General features: G+C 40.7%; 3 protein-coding genes across 7 annotated transcripts; 2 read left to right on the top strand and 1 right to left on the bottom strand.

Moving 5' to 3' along the window:
• Positions 1–5,503: 5,503 nt before the first annotated feature.
• RB195_009698 (uncharacterized protein) lies at positions 5,504–9,270 on the bottom strand (the record flags this gene model as incomplete). Of its 2 annotated transcripts, XM_064190364.1 has the most annotated exons (12): positions 5,504–5,633; positions 5,693–5,765; positions 5,829–5,881; positions 7,107–7,260; positions 7,315–7,402; positions 7,463–7,553; positions 8,431–8,536; positions 8,604–8,709; positions 8,795–8,881; positions 8,947–9,077; positions 9,136–9,194; positions 9,263–9,270. In XM_064190364.1, 12 exons carry the CDS (start codon positions 9,268–9,270, stop codon positions 5,504–5,506), a joined length of 1,086 nt encoding a protein of 361 aa, XP_064047947.1. The 2 variants fall into 2 exon arrangements, with proteins under 2 accessions (XP_064047947.1, XP_013306081.1); XM_013450627.2 differs by having other exon boundaries at positions 5,693–5,881.
• Positions 9,271–9,700: 430 nt separating this feature from the next.
• RB195_009697 (uncharacterized protein) lies at positions 9,701–14,004 on the top strand (the record flags this gene model as incomplete). 2 transcript variants are annotated; one of them, XM_064190362.1, is made up of 6 exons in its annotated part: positions 9,701–9,792; positions 10,154–10,284; positions 12,942–13,075; positions 13,448–13,561; positions 13,617–13,832; positions 13,897–14,004. In XM_064190362.1, 6 exons carry the CDS (start codon positions 9,701–9,703, stop codon positions 14,002–14,004), a joined length of 795 nt encoding a protein of 264 aa, XP_064047945.1. The 2 variants fall into 2 exon arrangements, with proteins under 2 accessions (XP_064047945.1, XP_064047946.1); XM_064190363.1 differs by having other exon boundaries at positions 9,713–9,792.
• A 580-nt stretch (positions 14,005–14,584) lies between these two features.
• Positions 14,585–18,669, top strand: RB195_009696 (uncharacterized protein; the record flags this gene model as incomplete). 3 transcript variants are annotated; one of them, XM_064190360.1, is made up of 10 exons in its annotated part: positions 14,585–14,694; positions 14,768–14,857; positions 14,904–15,016; positions 15,662–15,764; positions 16,308–16,434; positions 16,987–17,118; positions 17,175–17,255; positions 17,323–17,452; positions 17,954–18,075; positions 18,622–18,669. In XM_064190360.1, 10 exons carry the CDS (start codon positions 14,585–14,587, stop codon positions 18,667–18,669), a joined length of 1,056 nt encoding a protein of 351 aa, XP_064047942.1. The 3 variants fall into 3 exon arrangements, with proteins under 3 accessions (XP_064047942.1, XP_064047943.1, XP_064047944.1); XM_064190361.1 differs by lacking the exon at positions 18,622–18,669 and adding an exon at positions 18,127–18,219; XM_064190359.1 differs by lacking the exon at positions 18,622–18,669 and having other exon boundaries at positions 17,954–18,099.
• Between the last annotated feature and the right edge of the window lie 25 nt (positions 18,670–18,694).

Raw genomic sequence — 18,694 nt, 5'->3', positions numbered from 1 at the left:
AATCTGTATGATTTCGAACAAAGTCCAATAACTTAGCTTGTGGTCTAAAAATTGAATTAGATTTGAAGAGTGCAATAGAGGAGGATGTTCCCTATCAGAATTCATTTTTACTACCTTCCAATTGGTTTCCGTTCACTTAAAAGCAAGTTGCGAAAAAGTTGATAAGATTTGCTAAAACATTCAACTTTTTCTCAATTAGCTTTCAAGAAAACCATAAGTAGGGTCCCTAAAAAGGACATTTCACCGCTTTATAGTGCAAATCTTCATTTACAAAAGGCCAACACAACTGTCCTCCTCCATTTCTTCTTCAGTCCGTTAACCATGTTTACTTCAACCTAACAAAATCCAACCAGTCCAGCAGTAATTTCCAATCAGGACCCTGCTAATAGCTAAAATGACATCTAAATAACACCTATATACGGGGAACAATCCTCTCACTACAATTTTAGAAAAGTTCCCAGTGAAATGTTTTTCTCAGTAATTCTTTTCGGGTTTGCAAAAATAAAGATTCCGGCGGGATCGAGCTATTCATCGCCTCTAATCACTGTCAGCAAGTAAAGTTGTGTGTAGGAAATAGAAAAGAGAGGAAATATAGGGGTGAAATATGGTAGTGAAATATAATTTATAATAGTGAGGAAATGCCCATGTTCGACAGTCCTTCAAGCACGAAAACCTCGAATATCCAACGTAGTGGACGGACTAGAAAAAATTCCGCTTACCTCACATATCTGACGACATGAGCAGAGCGGTACAGAGCCGTCGGCGAAAAGCGGGTCTACAGAACGGCGTGAGGGTTGTGGAAATACCACCAGCGAACCTCGAGTGTCAAGTGATACGTAATCGCGCGTATGACCGATTCTGCACTACTTCCAGCTGCCTTGTTTGACCGTGTGGCAGAGAGGGGATTGCATGATATCAGAAGTGGTGTATCGTACCACGTGTAGGTTGTGCGGTGACAATTACATAGAGGAAACAGGGCGCCCACTATGTGTTCGGGTCAAGGAGCATCTAGATAGTCTCGCAATATCTAAACTCTTCATCCCTTTCGGGGCACACCGTAGAATAAGTCATCAAAACTACTCAAAGATCAAAGAAGATCAAAACTAGGAAATAGAGGCAGAAGCTACTATCGTTCGAGTCCGAGATCAAAGACGCGTAACATTTCGGATCGCCGCCAAAAGTCCAAAAATGGGCAGGAAGAATGAGTGCACTGCGATCACAAACGAAATAGCACCATATCAAGATCTGTGCGGGTTTTGCTCAACAGGATGGATTGGAGGGAAGAATATATGAATCAATGCGTTGATATCCAAGATACCAAGCCAGTAGGCGGTAATATTCGGTATTGATGCGAATTCAAAGATGGGGCTTCAACAACAATCTTGGAAAATTGTTCTATCCCACGGAGCAAGGATCGGATAAGGGGAGTAGTCTGATAGACCTTTGTGAGTAGACGAACTTCGTTATGTCCACGTTCAAGAGAAATCATCGATGCCATCAGCTTACCTGGCGGGGGACAATCCTTTTAACGCCAGAAGAGCAGCGAAAGCGGAAGATGCCATTTCATCAGCTTCACCTTGATTACGTTCTGACAGAGAACGTCCCTTAGTCAGAAATCCAAAAATCTAGAGTTGTGTGAGACGTCGCATTTGATTCCGACAACCCCAGTTCTTCTCGACTTAGTGGTACGGTTCCACAAATGGAGTCCTGGAGTTCAACATCAACCGATGGTCGGCTTGGCAGGTTTGAAAGACGATGAATGCAGAAAAAAATTGTTACCAGGTGTTGATCAATATTGGATTACGGACCAAGAAGAGACTGGATGATGTCAGCAACCTTATTAGATGTGCTCAAAATGCAGCAAAGAAAATGCTCCAGCCTTTGACGATGAGGAACAAGTTCGCCTCTGCGTATGCGGGTGAAAGATTCACGTACAATTCTGCGCATGTGGGCGGACATGTCGCAGTTGGTGAGAGCTTTGCCAACCAAGCATTTCATCCCTCCGCGGTGGATAAGTTGGTACCATACTTTTTTAGGTGAAAACACTGGCTTGAGACTCCGGCTCGCCTCCGCAGGTCATTCCAGAGCTATACACGATTCTGAGAAGAAGTTGAACGCGTAGGCGCATCCTCGCAGGGACTGATCAACACCGTGCACTTTATCCGTGATCCTTTACTTTGTATGTGTCACCCGCACCACTGTTGACCTCAGCCACGAGAAGAGGTGACATCAGAATATGAAAGAGGCTGTGTCGACAACTAAAGAGTGATGCTGAGGAATAGTGGATTTCAAGAACGGAGGAGTGCAAAAAGGTGTGTGAGAGTACAAGAACCCTTTCCTATATTCTGCTAAGGCAGGACCAGTGAAGAGTGACTCCGTTGGCAGTATTGAGCACAATTGAAGTGTTCACCCGTTCTCAATACTGCCAACGAATTCGCTGAGGAATCCCTGCTAATCTGGGAAGAACATTTCAACACCTTGGTGAAACGTAAGAGGTCGTCGGCCACCATACACCGCAGTCAGCGAAGAAACACTGACCGAGCCAGATGTTCTGATCTGTATTTAAAAATGAAGATTGTGAAAGACGATGGAATTAGCGTAGAATTGCTGGAATCTCCTTCTCCATTTGGGATTCGTGACAATGCGAAGATCATCCGTTCAATACAGATCGAGAAAAGAATACCTGACTCGTAGATTTTTAGATCATGAATCCGTTCCACAAAGAGCTATCCGCCACGGAATATGGTTTCGTCGACAATTAACCCGGAGTTCATAATCAGGGGAATGAATGAAAACTGTGCAATTATATTTCGGGTCGAAAGGACCTGAGGCTGCAGTTCGAAGTAGCGCAGTGGAGCTAACGATTGAGATCGAGGAAGGACCATTGCTAGCTTCACCCTGACTGCAGCGATGAGCGAGGATCCACCATCGATCCCAACAGCTTCCCTCCACTGCGCTTCCTTGAGCGCAACGGCTTACGCAACTGCATACGGCTTCAGGTCGTTTTGACCCGACTATGGCTTTTCTGGGTTTCGAACCGCTTTCAACTTTCCTGCTGTTCAACGTGCTAAGCGATTAACAAGCCAACTTTCGCCTTGCTCGACCAAAGATTGACGGTTTTTTTTAATTGTCAGGAGCATGGTGGAGGTAGCAGCGGTATTCAGAGCCTATAGAGTTGGCTTTTCTGTATTTCGAGGCCGCTTTCGACTCGCCTTGTCGAGGCCGTCTTTTCAGCGCACATTGCGCTGATGGAAGTTCATAAAGTCTCGTATGCTTAATTCATTGCATGGATAAAAGAACGACTACAGCGGTTACAACATAAGCCCAATGTACTTCACCGTTCAATGTAAAAAAATGGAGTGAGACAAGGGGCCGTGGCGGGCCCTTTTTGTTCAACTTTGCCGTGAATGATGTAATGCGAAGAACAGTTGAGCAGTGTCCTGGCGAAGTCGTTTTAGCATCGTCTGCGCGTCACTTGGTGGATCTCGAGTGCGCCAACGATGAAGATATATTCGCCTTAAAGAAGGAAGGACTTGCAACAGTTGTGAGCGTGAACAGGAAATAGCTGCAACGTATGGACTGCGATTCCGCCCTGAAAAGGATGTAGGTTTTCTCAAGATCCGCAACGGAATAAGCATTGACATACAACCTAATGAACTTGTGAATGACTTGTGCTATTTGGGTTGTGTATACTGAAGAACAACGGCAGCTAACGAAGAGGTTATTCAGCAAAAATGTGCTCAAGCTAGTTGTGCATTCGATTCTTAAAGCAATTGTCTGTAGTTGACCCCTATCGCCAACGAAGTTGAACTGTGAGCCAAAATCTCCGCAATTCATTCCATCATGATGTATGCATCGGAGACGCCGGCAGCCCCGTCAATGGTAATTTAGGAGCTCAATACATGGAAATAAAGCTGTTTAAACGGATGCTTCGCTACTTTTGGCCAATGTTGTGCAATAACAGACGAATTTACGTAATAGTGGATATGCTGCATCGGGGATGACAACAACAGAGCATCTACATCTTTTCTCGACCTTTAAAGATGCAGAAAACAGTATTCGGTTTTTTGGTCACATTATCAGGAGACCATCAGTTTGCCTTAACCAAATCGCTTTGAGAATGCTTCCAAAATCAAAATGAATAAGGTCTCTCAGTCATGAAGGAAGGTTCCGAACGGAATTAGCAAAAGAAGATCTAAGGGCACTTGGCGTTGATATTGAGGTCTATCGAGACGTAAGCTTCGTAAATTATAGGTAGCGACAGATGGGTAGTTCTATGCTCCAAATGAAGATCAAACAGGATGGGCTCAGATGTATAGTCTGTAACATCCGCCCGCCGAAAGGGAAGAAAATAGAGGGATGGGAGGAATAGAACTCGCAGCTTGCAAGTTGCAATGCTTTGGAACCTTGATCTTGTATTTCTTATTATATTTTTCTAAGAGCTTATCCTAATAGCGAGACCCACAGCGCACACCCAACGTTAAGTTTATCTTGTCTTCATGCTGGTTGCCGCTTGTTTCCTTTGGGTGACGGTATTACAGCTCAGCTGCTTATACTCCGTTTCAGTTTACGGTATCAATCAACCAAAGCTGCAAGAGGTTAAGTTATGAAAAACAAAACGCGAAACAATAACTCCACTAAGAACTGCTAAAGGTACCCAACTCATTTCCTACTCTCTCGTTCTTATAGTTGGGTTAAAAAGACATGAAGCACGAACAGTTGCGTTAGCGACTGTCCTCGATTATATACCTTGTATCCTTCACTTATACTTATATACCATTCACTCTCCCTACTAATCTTACCACTACATTTTCCTCTGAAATGTCCCAACATCGTTGCGACCTCACTACTTCTCCAGTTCATTTTGTATTTTTCACTTTTCGGGATATTCTACGATTACGAAACTTTGATGTAACGGCATCGGCTTATTTCCATTGACTCTCATAACTAATAACTTATGCAAACAGAGAAGTGGGAATTGAAGATCTTTTCCGTTGTCAGCCAAAAATGTATGTTTAGAGTATTGTGTACCAAGTGCAAACAGGATTACAATAACACGAATTAAAACCCTTCATTCTGAAAAGTACGCCTCTTTATTTTAAAACATGGAGGGACACGGTGAGCAATGATACTCGTCAAAATTAAAATACTAGCCTAAAGAGTAGAGAACAATTCGGGGAGCAAAGAAATGCACAGAAATTACGCCGAGCCGAACTATGCAGCGATGGTGAATGACAATGTTAAAGTACACCAAGAATGAAGCATTAGCTTCGTAAACAAATTAAAGCTGAAAACTTCTCACATCAACAAGGTGCGGAATGGTGTGAAATATACCTACCACCTTTGGTTGCATGATAGAACCATAGCATGACGGCATGCAAAGGAACTCATCCACCGTACTCGAGGGGTTAGATTTTCTTCATGTCCAAATAAGTTCTTTGCAGCTGCCAACTCGCAAGACGTTTAGAAACGTCCTAATATCCTCCCGTTGGTAACGAACTAATCATAAACAGTTAGGACAAACGTGAAGGCTTTCGTGAAGAAGTATATCACAGTCAAAGCAAAAAAGTCCTGCGCAAGACTTGCATGCAAAACCTTCCTCAGTCAAGGGACGTTCACATGCCATACATTCTCTGAAAACAAAGGACAATGTTGTCTCAAGACTACAATGAATCTTAAATTGACCACTAACCCTTCTGAGACAGGAGTAGGAACGAATGCAGGCAGAGGAAGCAAATGACGAAACGCACGAGCAAGCTGAGGTGCTGCAACAAGAGTAAGTCGACAGACGCGACATTCCGCTGGCAACGAGCAATGGCGTGCCCCACATTGTTCACATAGAAAACCACGAGTTGTCGACAGCGGGGAAGACATCGGATGGCTGCAAATGTAGGACAGGTTGCATACGGTTCATTCATTATATAAGAGACAATTACATCACTATATGCTCGTAGAAAATGCAGTCATATATATATAAATATATATATATATATATATATATATATATATATATATATATATATATATATATATATATATATATATATATATATATATATATATATATATATATATATATATAGCGGTAAGAGGTTCCGCTTCCTGCACGATCGATCGGAGGTTCGAATCCGCGCTAGTGCTCACCAAGCCTTTCATCCTTCCGGGGTGGATAAATTTTACCAGACTTGTCTGGGAGGATAAAAACACTGACTATACAATGACTTGCGGTGGCACATCGGCTAGCCACCGCAAGTCATTGTATAGTCAAGTTACACGTTCGTGAACCTCAAACGACTCTGAATTGAAGTGAACGTGGGGCGCATCCCAAGCAGTTTGATTAACGCCAGAAACTTTATCCTTTATATCTACTGTAGTGAAGCGGCTCTACCCACGCGCATACATAGAACCGTCGACTAGGAGCGCGGAAATTTTTGGAGTTGTGTCCATAGCTGCAGCAGGTAAAAACTAGAACGTAGTTAACAAGTATCACCGTGGAAACGCAACACACTTTTTCAAATCCACTAGTAGAAGGTCAGAAGCATCAAACACATCAATTCGAATGACGAAGCAAATCTTTACACCTATGGAATACGAAATGAAACCGAGTAAAGCGGATTTCATTAGCCTTGCGAGTGCAAAAAGATCCTCTATCTCGTAATTTCATCTTTAATCCACTTTACGCAGTTGCAAGCAATCAGTCTTGTAGGTTCAAAGACATGGATCGTCGGTATATTAGTCAGTCTGCTACTCCTGATCCGTTTTCCATATCCGTAATGAGTGCTTCGCGTTTCTGTTGTGACACCTTCCAAATACGTCTCGGAACCTGCGTATTGCAGCTACCTCAGCTCCATCTGAGATCATTAAACTGAACGTGATCTGCCATTGGAATTCGCTAATGCTGGGTTTTTTAAAATAAAAATTCCCGCATCCGCTTCATGACTACTACATCGCTTTAGGTACTAATTTTACCCATAAATTTGATACAGTGGTACCAATTCAATGAGTTGGGCATACGTAACAAGAAGATTCCTAAATAGCACTGAGAATTCGCGACTTCATAATTTGATGGATCAGCTAGACAGAGAAGGGAACGAAAAACGCCTTACCATACACAGAATGAACGTTCTTTAATGCTGACATGAGGAGGAAAAGCAACGCGAATAGCATTGCACTCTGCAGCCTTCGTAGACGGAGGAGGAGCAGTGTGCTGGTATAGCAACATCTCCATATGATCTGTATCAAGCACTATGTCATACCGTCCTAGAAATAAAAATATTTAGAAAGGAATACGACTTGTAGTAAGAAACAAAATACCATTTGTAATTTTTGCCAACTGCTTGCATACGAAAAGCTCTGCGCTAAGGCCAATCACCGAACATCTGATATTGTGCCCTCTTAAGATCTGAAATAAAGAATTTCTTCTCAGATACCTTGACCCCGATCCGCAATAATATCAGAGTACCTCAAAAGTGGAGAATATATTCCCGGGGTCTACTGTGGATAAACTTGCCATTATCACAATAATCTCTCGAGAGACGTGACCAGGTAAGCTTCTGAAACAATAGTCTTAAGGAAAATCATTTCACGAGAAAAATGACCAATTAGATTTTCTGGATGTTACACTGTATGGGTAGAAAAATAAAATTAAAAAAAAGATATCTGCAGATAAGATCGGAGGGTTAGTACGTATAACACAACGTTTGCATAAATAAAAAAAATCCCAAATGGTTCATAAAATGACATTGTTTTATCAATTCGACAACTTCCTAGAAAAGAAGAATTTGCCATACTCAGCTTTCCGAACGTGGAAATTTTGCCTTTGCACTATTAGATGTGAAATCCAGAACAATCTCAACATCCCCGGAGTTTCCCATTCTATCCCTTCACCTGAAGAATTCCATCGTTGGGTAAAGTGTAGATGGGTGAGTGAGGTGGGTAGTGAGGGCCACTCAGACGCGCCCTTAGTTCTGAAAGGAAATATCTAAATCAATCCAAGCCCTAAGTACTAAGCATTAGTCCTAGATTATATATGATATGTAAGCTAAATTACTAAGAGAAAAAATAAGGTAGAGCGTCCAATAATAAGAGCGCGGTTAGGTGGTCCTCTCTCCCAACTACATTTTTCCCATCTTTTTTCAGTTTTTTTTTTCTGACATCCACTCATACAGCTGCTGCATTTCCAGATCGAAATGCTGTGCGAGCCGAAATCGTATAGACTCTACGTTTTCCTGCCTGTCGGCGGCATCATGACTTGCGTGGATTGCACACACACCACCTTCTGTTCATTGTATTGCTTTTACTTCTTTTTTCAAAGCATAAAGTGTCCAAGACAATTTCATTTCTGTTTATACCTGACATGAGGGTGAAAGAACCACTTCTTTTCGTTATTTTCACACAAAAAAAAGAAGGAAATGATATCGTAACACTTACTTCAAATTTGTTAATGCAAGCTGCAGAGCATTCTGTAGCGAGAAATCCCCGCTACAGATGGCTTCATTGATCGAATTAATGCTATCTTTTAAGGCGCGAATATTGCCTGAAATGCAAGAACTTTTCCGAGGAACGTCATAAATGGTGAAAAGTGACCATGAAAAGAAGCATACCTGTATGGCTGACAAAACGTTCGGCTTTCTTGTCCTTAACCAAAATAAGTCCGACCTGTGCAATAGGATTTTGTTCGAAAAATCTATCCAGGAAATTGCTCACTATCTAAGAATAGGATAAAGTAGCATCGCGTGAAAATAGGCTACAAGCGACACCATGAACGAATGCAAGTTTGAGTAGCTATTCATACCTTCGCAGTCACGAAGAATCGAGAAGGTGGCATCACCTTACTAGTCATAGATCGAGAACAGTCAATACAAACATAGACATACCGCATCTGAATGCCCGCTGACTCCATTTGTATAAACAACTTATTTGTGGCTAAACCACCCACAAACCCACAATGCCCAGCCTTATTTTCGTAGGCTTTTCAAGTGTCCGTTGTTTTTTCCGCGCATCAGCGACGAGCTTGGCGATAGACTTCTCAATCGAGCCGCCTTCATCTTCTTCCAAAACTTCGCGGATGTTCAAGCCTACGAAATCATGTGTTTAGGAGCACAAAACATCTAGTGATATCCAACGCCGACCAACCGTCAGCGTATCCAGCCTCCCACGTATACCCCTTCTGGTCATCGTCCTCTGTAGTCATCCTGAAAAAAAAACTTGCAGAGGAATAAAAATAAATCTTGACCAAAGGAAAAAGCAAGCATAAACGCACGGCTCCATTTCGTAACGGAACCTTTAACGAAACCGGCGTGCACACACTAAGCTAGACTGAAAAATTATCGTCTCAATTGGTTTTCTCTATTCTATTTAACACGCTAAACCTTACTGCACCACTGCACCAACACAACACAGAATCATGCAGGGGAAGGCTACCCACCATCAGATAGTGGTCATCGCAATTTAATTGGACGTCACCAACGCATGGTCCGTAACATATTTTCCTACGCCTGTTTTTTCTTCCTTTTTCTTGTTTTCGCACAAAGTACTTAAGGACTTTTGTTGTTCCGAAGCTGTTGTTCTCATTTCTCTAAGAGGGTAAGAAGCACTTCATCTTCGTGAATGTAAGCGTGCTGTGTGTGTAAGCTGTCTCTGTCCTGAGGGTTGCCTTCACCATTTCAGTTTACTTCATTAACTCCACAATTTTTTTAATATGTTGTTCAAGATGTTGTGCAGGCGTCTCGGTGGACTTGTGTTCAGGACAACTGCTTTGAATTCGTCTTTCTTCGGAGCAACATATGCAAGGTACGTCTCCATGTCCTCAGTACTAGTACACATTCAGTCAAACTAAAATTAGAATTGCATCACTTTTCTTTTACTTCCCCTCAGTACTTTTCTTTCAGTACTTTTCTTCAGTAACTTTTCATTCGGGAATGATCAATTATCAAATATCTCTTTTTTTTCATTTTACATCACCCGTAAAAGATCCCTGAGTTAGGACCCTTCTAGATAACTAGAGTTCTTCCGTCACCTTTTTCTTATTTTCCACTTTGTCCATCGTATTGCCTACAGTAACTTTTGTCAAAACAGAGAAATGGAAAATAAAGCCTCTCGATCGGATTCCTTTATTCGTACTTCTCCGAACAGTTTCGTTTGCCCTTTGCAGGCCTGTTCTCAGATTTCGACCACCATCATTGGCTACTGTTTCGTACAATTCTACATCAGCTAACAATGCAGAAAATGACGGAGGTGGTACAAAGTTTAACCTAAAGAGGCGAGATGGGAAGCGACTTACCGGTAAGAGCAGACTTACTAGTTTTTCTTTCCCTGGAGTCACTCACTTGAGTAACAGTCCAGTTGCCCAACTAGAGTTCTGATGCCATTTCCTAGTTACCAAAAGTAGTTTGTAGAACTATCTCTGTTTATGCCCTCTTTGTTTAGCTTGTTTTGCTGTAATCAGAGAATCTAACGGAAGAATGTGAAGAGCAGTAGTCCAATATCCGAAAACGAATATCGCGATCCTTACCTTCTTTCTTTCACATCTAGGACAATCTTTTCCAGCTACAGAGTTTGTTAATAGATATTCTTTGTTCTTTTTCGCGCCTACTGATGCCTTTCTATGTGTAGTTATATGAAAAGCTTCGAAAGCATGGAAAAGTCTTTACCATTTCTAATCTAGGCAATCAAAGTTGAGACGAGGGCCCAGCCAAAATACCGTTGCTCCTGTTGCCTTTTTGAATGTGAATCGAGTCCATATTTGTGCTCTGCGATCACAAAAGAACATTCTTTTATTTGTTGTTTCTCGAAATACAGATCCATATCTGTTGTGTTGATAGAGCTCATAGTCATGCAGTGTAAGACATATGGTAGAAGCGGTCTGAAAGTGTTTGGATCTTTTCTGAGGTCCTTCTATAGTGTCCTATTCACGACTTTTTGCACAAATAAGCCGCTTTTCGGTTTTTTTTTCTATAAAAGGCTAATTGCTAGCAGACATATTGCTAGAGTTTACTCCTTCAGAAAAGAATAAGATGCAGATCATCTGTCGAGCGAACCGAAGCGAATAGACAATTCTTTCATGCAGTAAAAACCCAGGAATGTCGGAATATTTGAGAGCAAAGATTCTCTCAAATGTCTCATCTAGAAGTTCTTGATATTGCATTCGAAAACAAAATTAAAGAGCCCAAATCGTTGCGCATACCTGAATAGCCATACTGCCGTGATAGTAGCACCGTGTAACACAATCGGTCCGCTAATATTAGTTAGGATGCGACCCGCATACGATCCTGTATATGAAAACCTACAAATGTATTAATACGGATGTTTACGGCTATGCAGTCCAACTTTCTGTTCACTTTTGGAGCTTAACTGTGTATCTAATGATCTAGGTGTAGGTATTAGCCTTTTGTTTGAAGGAAATATGGGTATGACTCAACTGATTTCACTCTTTCCATCTATTTCTTCAAAATGAGCCTCTGAATTGCTTTTGTAATTTTGTGCTCTGGGGAAATTTTCGTGACTGGGATCTACCCACCGATAGGTAAAGACTGCAATGTGGTAAGCGTCGACATAGAAATTTGCTACTCTCCCTCAAATCTAGGGAGTGCTTTTGCTGTATGAATTTGCGGGATTTTTCGGCAGGGGCTGAAGGGATAGTTGGGGATGGATGCATTGCACGTTCCCACTTTTACAGTTGTAAACTTTTTTTCTGGGCTTTCTGTTTCAGCTGTAAACTTTCTGGGCCGCTGCCCATTGGAAAGAAGCTCGGGAACTTCTCTAAACGCTACGTGTAAATTCGCACACAACATTGGATAATTACTTTCGGGTGTAATCTTACTAATATTTTCCTTGAGAATTGACAGCGAAAGCCAACAGGAAGCCAACGCTAATGGTAAATTCTACACCTTTGTGTATAAAGGATAAGGATGGAGGTTACGAACGTGTAACTGGCCTACACAATGGCTTGCGGTGGCAAGCAGATGTGTCAAGTCAGTGTTTTTATCTTCCCAGACAAGTCTGGTACCAATTTGTAGACCTCGGGGGATGAAGGGCTCGGTGAGCACTAGGGCGGATGCGGATTCGAACCTCGATCGATCGTGCAGGTAGCGGAACCTCTAACCGCTACACTTCACCCACCCCAACTTTGTGTATGGTTAGATTAAATGAAGGGCTAGGCTTAGGTGAACTGCTATGTGTTAGAAAAGCATGCGTTTTTGTTAGAAAAACATTTTTTTTTATTAGAATGGTCTTGCTGCAACATTGGGCTTACAAGTGTACATGAACGCTACGGTTCTGTCATTGCCTGGTATTAATTTTACCGTATATCTAGTATATCTAGTTTCTTTTTTTATTCTTCGTTGTACATAGTTTTTCTTTCAGTTATTACATCCCTAAAATTGATTAAAATAATTTCCTTAAATTAAGATTTAATTACTACTTTTTACATAGATTTAATCATAGCAAAAGCTTGGCTTTCAAAGGGAGCATGTTGCAAAATTGACAATATTAGGGTCTCTTTGGGACAATCTAGAGTTGTAGATTACGAGTATGAGTTTGAACACCAATTCCTACTCGTCCTGAAAAACTTGGGAAACGACTTTATTCCTACGAAGTTCGTTAAAGTGCTTTACCTTTGCACACGCGCCGCGTCCACAAGCGAGCTGTCGGAGATCGATGTGGTCTCCTTAGTAGTGGTCTTACTAAAACTAATTAATAATAATAATAATATGCTGTTAAAGGGACCGGACCGTGTAGAAGGGTAGCGCTTTCTGACGAACCTCGTGTGAAATAAGGAAGTTTTCACGTCGTTTTTCATGACGACTGGGTGGGATTGAACGCGGCCACGCTCATACTCATAATCTACAACCCGAGCTCTATATTGGCTTACAGAGATCCCATCATCGCCAATTTTGTGGTATGCTACCTTTAAATATCTTAAATATTGCTTCTTCTGACAGGTGCTGAATTCTTCGATGTAGTCAAGGAAGTCGCATCGAAAGAAGGCAAGGAAGACTTTGCAGTCCCAATTCCTGCCTTCGAAGCGTTATTAGCCGAGTATGATGCACTACTCAATGAGGGGTTGGACTGGAAGGTATCGTGAGTGTTTCCATTCATGTGACTGTTTATAAAAAATTCATTGCTGGATGATTGAATTATGTGCCACTCACCGTCGACCATCGATCGATTTCATCTGACCATGTGAAAGCTGTACGCAGTACTGTAAACACATTGGCAACTTGATTTATAGTATTAATATTGCTTCGGTTACTTTTCTGAATTTATATAACATCGGCAAATTTAGCGAAGTTCGATACGTTCCTGTTCTGCTTCAACTCGCCATACCGTACAATATTCTTTTACGAACCTTAGTCTTCATATATCTTCTATTACTGATTCTCAGTTTTCCACCGTTTTTGATTTTCAACTTATCACCATGTTTTATCTGAATGAAGCGATTTTTAAGGACAAATATCAGAGATCGTTAGCTGAGACAGAAAATGTTCGGAAACGTGGTTTCAAGCAGACAGAGGAAGCCAAAGTTTTCGCAATTCAAGGTTTCTGCAAGGATCTGTTAGAGGTTGTCCTTATGTTTATTCTTATTTGAGTTGGTGAAGGAATAAACGTGTTCTCAGGTTGCCGATGTTCTTGATCTTGCTGTGGATTCTGTAAAGGAAGAACAACTGAAGAGCGCGGACAAAACTCTTTCTGATCTTCATCAAGGGATAGTTATGACAAGGACGGTTTTACTCAATACTTTCAAGAAACATGGATTAAATCCAGTGAATCCAATCGGCGAAAAATTCGATCCTAATTTGCACGAAGCCGTATTTCAAGTTCCACCTGGACCGGTACGTTTCTCAATATCAATTTCATGGTTGTCTAATTCTTCATAGCTAGCAAAAAAAACATTAGGATGCAAAAGCCGAGCCTGGACATATAATGCACGTCTCGAAAATTGGATACTCCTTGAAAGATCGACCAGTACGCGCAGCGCAAGTCGGAGTGGTTACGGAAAGCTGAAATAGAACTGCAAAAGTCGTTTCATAGCCTATATCAGTCCGTGGTTGTGTTTATTTTGGTGTTGCTAGCTTTCCGAAGTGTACCAGATCTTTTCTGAGCTTTTTTGAAAGAGGTAAATTTTCTCTCGTAAACAGATTACAAGTCTTTGTTTGATATCCTCACTTTCATAGTTTGAGTTAGTACGACTTCCAGTGCAAGTTTCTCTATTTCAATGTTTATTGCTCAATGATCAGTATGACATCTAGTGCTTGTCTTATTTTTGTTTTCGTCAGCGAGTTATCGAACGAGATTTTTGTTGTTGATCCGTGTGTTCATGTCTAGTTGAGTCCAATTCACCTTCCGAAGGTGTTTTTTCATTTAGGAGTCAATATTTCAAGTTATTGTTAATTTCGTTGTTTTTGAATTAAAACGTTTTTTTCACATTCTAGTCGAGTTGTGGCCGGAAGATCACTATCGGTGTTCATGTTTTTTCCCGCTTTACATTCCAGCAGTTTCAGATTGAAATAAGCCTGTATTGTATTTTTTTTTTTTGAAAAATATTTCAGCCCATTTCTTGTTCTGCTGGGATTACGTCTAGACAATGGGCGACATTAACATGAATGCGACGTATACCGTCATGCCTTCCGATAGCGAAGTACCGAATGAAATTAGAAAAGTGCTCGATGAGGATCCGTTGCGTTGTGTCAGCAGGTTTTGTGTTATGTTGTGTTGTTACGCACTTGATTGTTACTACATATTGATTCCACAATTTATATCAATTCAGCAAACGTTCTGTTAACGTTGACGAATGGATTTCTATTGCTAGAGAATGCAAGTATCTCCCTGAAGAGGATATGATCTCCCTTTGCACCTGGTACGTTATTCTCCCGGAAGTAGCGAAAAAAGGCGTTCACATTCAGCCTTATTGCTCGGCTTCTACGTGAACCAAACGTGGTGCCGGTGGAAACTCCTGTTACAATATGTGGTGATATTCATGGGCAGTTCTATGACCTACTTGAACTGTTTCGAACAGGTTTGGTCGCTTGTTGCTTTTGATAAGAAAAGTTTCTTCATTCATCATGGCAGAAAAGAACTTTCGAGATTATTACCTCTCGAATATGATTGAATATACTATTATGCTAAAGGAATCAGTACACGCGTCTTTTATTTATTCATTTCAGTTTTAATATGCTAGTAGTCTCTTTCCAGTTTAAAGAGCTCTCATGTTTCTACTGCAGTTAAGCGCTTGATTCCATTAACGTTAGCTGTTTTCCTTGGTGCACTTTCTCCTTCAAGATTTTTTTCTACCATTACCTAGTAGCTCTAGCTAATATGCTTTATTTAAAATGCAGCGGTAAAATCAGGCAGAAGAAAATCTAGTCAGAGAAGGAACTACACAAATGAGCTAAAGAGTAGATCATGGGAAACACTGGAGCAAATAGAATAAGTGCAATAACTTTGAGAATCTTGAAAATAAGGATGACGAATCAACAGCGGCAAATTTGTCCATTAGTTTCATTAGCATTAGTTGAGAAAGAGTGAAAAGCAAGAATACAGATGTGCAGTAGATCAGTGTGTTATGAAGTCATTTAACATTGAATCACTTAATTGAGATGTCTAGTTTTCTCTCTGTCATATTTTAGATTTTTTTTCTTTTGCAAATTTCGTCTTGTTAAAGGAGGCGAAGTACCCCATACAAAGTATGTGTTTATGGGAGATTATGTGGATCGTGGATACTACAGCTTGGAAACGGCAACTCTTCTGTTCGCCTTGTTGTTAAAGTAGGTCCCACTGTTGATTTTAACAACCAGTTTTTAACCATCCATTTTCTTTTATAGTATTCTTATATGTTATCTGTTGAAGAGTGTCTCTATTTTCACAAAATATGAAAGGTCCTCTTAGTATTGTGTTCATTTTTCACTTCACTTCCCTCCATCATTCCGCATTCCTTGATATGGGTCAGAAGGAAAACGAGAAGTCAAGAACAGTGCGCAATGTTCCCTCTGTTCTGTTGTCGCTTTCCGTTCCTCGCAGCGAATTCTTTTTCTGCTTAGAAGGCATTAGTTCCTTTATCATCTGTCGAAACTGTGTGAGTCGTCTGTTGAGTTTCACCACTTCTGGATTGAATGAAGTCTGAACGGGCATCGGAGCGACAATGAAGTGGTTGCGATAATTCATTGTTTGAAAAAGTGGAGTCTGTCACTGTTTATTTAGTAAAACAGCTATACAAACAAATTATGACATGGAGCACCAAGCTATGACCGATGACGTCCTTTTCCTTCCCTTAATCAGTCAATAAAATTACTTTCCACACAACTTCCTAGGTATCCTGATCGCATGACGCTTCTTCGTGGCAATCATGAATCTCGTAAGATTTCCTCCGTTTATGGTTTCTACGATGAATGCCTTCAAAAGTATGGCCACTCTTTGGTCTACAGATGGTGTTGTAAGGTAAGTAATCGATTCCACATATAAGCGACGTCGAAAAAATCCAATAGTGATAAGAGGTGAAATGAATACATGAGAAAGGTTCATAGTGGAATTACATTTATGATTGATAGAGTTAGCACCTTTGAAGAGAAAGGAGCAATGGAGGTAATGATCGGCTACTATAAAGTAAATATAAGAAAATATCGGAACGATAGTCTCAAGTTTACTGATTAATAAGAATGTCATTAGAGTTGCTCGAGTCAAAAGTTTGTGTTTGCTGATATTGACTATGGTTTTTGCACGTCAAAATCTAATTTAATGAAATGAAGATGTATTTTTATGTGAATATGAATAATAAAACTTAAAATATGATATGTTTTAGAGTTAATACAAGATATATGCATGAATATGCTCCCCTTTCATGTATTTTGTTAGACAGTTATCATAGATGTTTTCTTACTGGGCTTCTGTATTTTATAATTATGACACGCTAGTTACTGAATAATAGGATACTTTTGGATGGAGCAGGCTGCTGCAGATCGATTTCCTTCCAAAAAAAGTTTGTTTATGCAGGTATTCGATGTTTTGCCCGTGGGTGCGCTTGTCGATGATTCGATACTGTGTGTACATGGCGGCCTATCACCAGAAGTGAAATCGATTGACAAAATGTTGAGCCTAAATCGGGCCGTGGAGCTCCCGACAAAAGTGAACGAATTTCGCTGCACGAATTAACATTTTCTGTTGTTAATGATTGCTTATAGGGCCCATTATGCGATTTAATGTGGTCTGATCCAGAAGAAGGAGAGGAGGGGTGGATTGTGAGTCAGCGAGGCGCTGGATGGGTGAGCAAATCATTCTATGCCATACTAGGCTTACCTCTCATTGTGTATTCGCACACACTACTGTTAGATATTCGGTGGCGGCGTTGCGAAGAGCTTCCTGCACACAAACGGGCTTGAGCTTATATGCCGATCTCATCAGCTAGTTGACGAAGGATTCCGATACCTGTTCAATGAGCAGTTGTGTACTGTTTGGTCTGGTAGGTCCCAGCAATCTAAGTACAATACTTTGTGTTAGCATCAAATGAACGTCAGAACGTTGCTGCTGGTATATGCGCGTAAAAATTAATCTTTCGAGCATGTGTTGTTCAAACAGTGTTTAATTGGGTCCAAAAAATATGTAAACACAATTCTTTGCATCGGTGTATTTGTATATGAAAACACTAATTTAATCATACAATGATGGATCGATTGGTTCGCAAAATTTGTTCATAGCTGATATGAATATATTTTCCCCGTCCCTCTCCAGCTGAATGGATTTTCAGCGTTGCGGCAATGGTACAATGATTATGTGTGTTAATCACGTATAAATTGTGTATGAAGCGCAAGGACTGCGACTATGCTATGAAATCCTTTTTTTTTTGTCGCTAGAAAAATCATACCACCAACCCTTCTCTATAGCCCGACGATAAACGCATTTTGAATTTTATCCTGCCTGTAAGCGACATAACGTGATTCCAGTGTATTGATGTTTAATTCAGCGCCCAATTATTGCTATCGATGTGGGAATGTAGCTGCCGTACTGTCGATCGCTGAGGATGGCGCCAGAGATGTGAAATACTTCACGGCAGTACCACAGGACCGCAGAGAAATTCCTGACAAGGTTGTAACCCCCTACTTTATGTAGTGATTTCCTCAAAAGATTTGTTGCCAGTTATCTGAAGATGTCACTAGATCCTCAGCCAATTCCGCTGATTTTTCACTTATGTCGGGTTTTCGTCGTTGTACCTATGTATTTCTTATATAATAATCTAATAATATATGTGTACTTATTAGTTATGTACTGCATAACAATAAAACATCCACCCTCAAAAATTTATTGTGCCGAATAGAAATTTATACGAAAGTGGATTTCAAATCTAGCGAATCACATTCGTAACTAGACTAGCCGGTTTGTGAGAAGAATGAGTTGTTTAGTTACCAATCTGAGGAAATAGGCAATAATACAGCAAAACTGTTTTTAAAGAAAAAGCAGGAAAGATTACTAGCAGGAAAAACAGAGAAAATGCAACTAATCATAACCGATATGCGATCAATTGCATCGTGACAGAGGATCAAACCAGTATGCATTACAGAAACGATAGTTGTGTCCCTTTTGCTACTGCAGAAAAGAAAAAAGGCATCACGGAAGACGGCATTATATTTACAGTGTGTGTACAAGGCGAATATGTCTGGGAAGGACGCTCTGAAGTTTTAAGTCACGAAGATGCAATAACTGGTGA

This window comes from Necator americanus, chromosome III, assembly GCF_031761385.1.
Source record: "Necator americanus strain Aroian chromosome III, whole genome shotgun sequence".
Lineage (NCBI taxonomy): Eukaryota > Metazoa > Nematoda > Chromadorea > Rhabditida > Ancylostomatidae > Necator > Necator americanus.
This window is presented reverse-complemented; position numbering and strand designations above follow the sequence as displayed.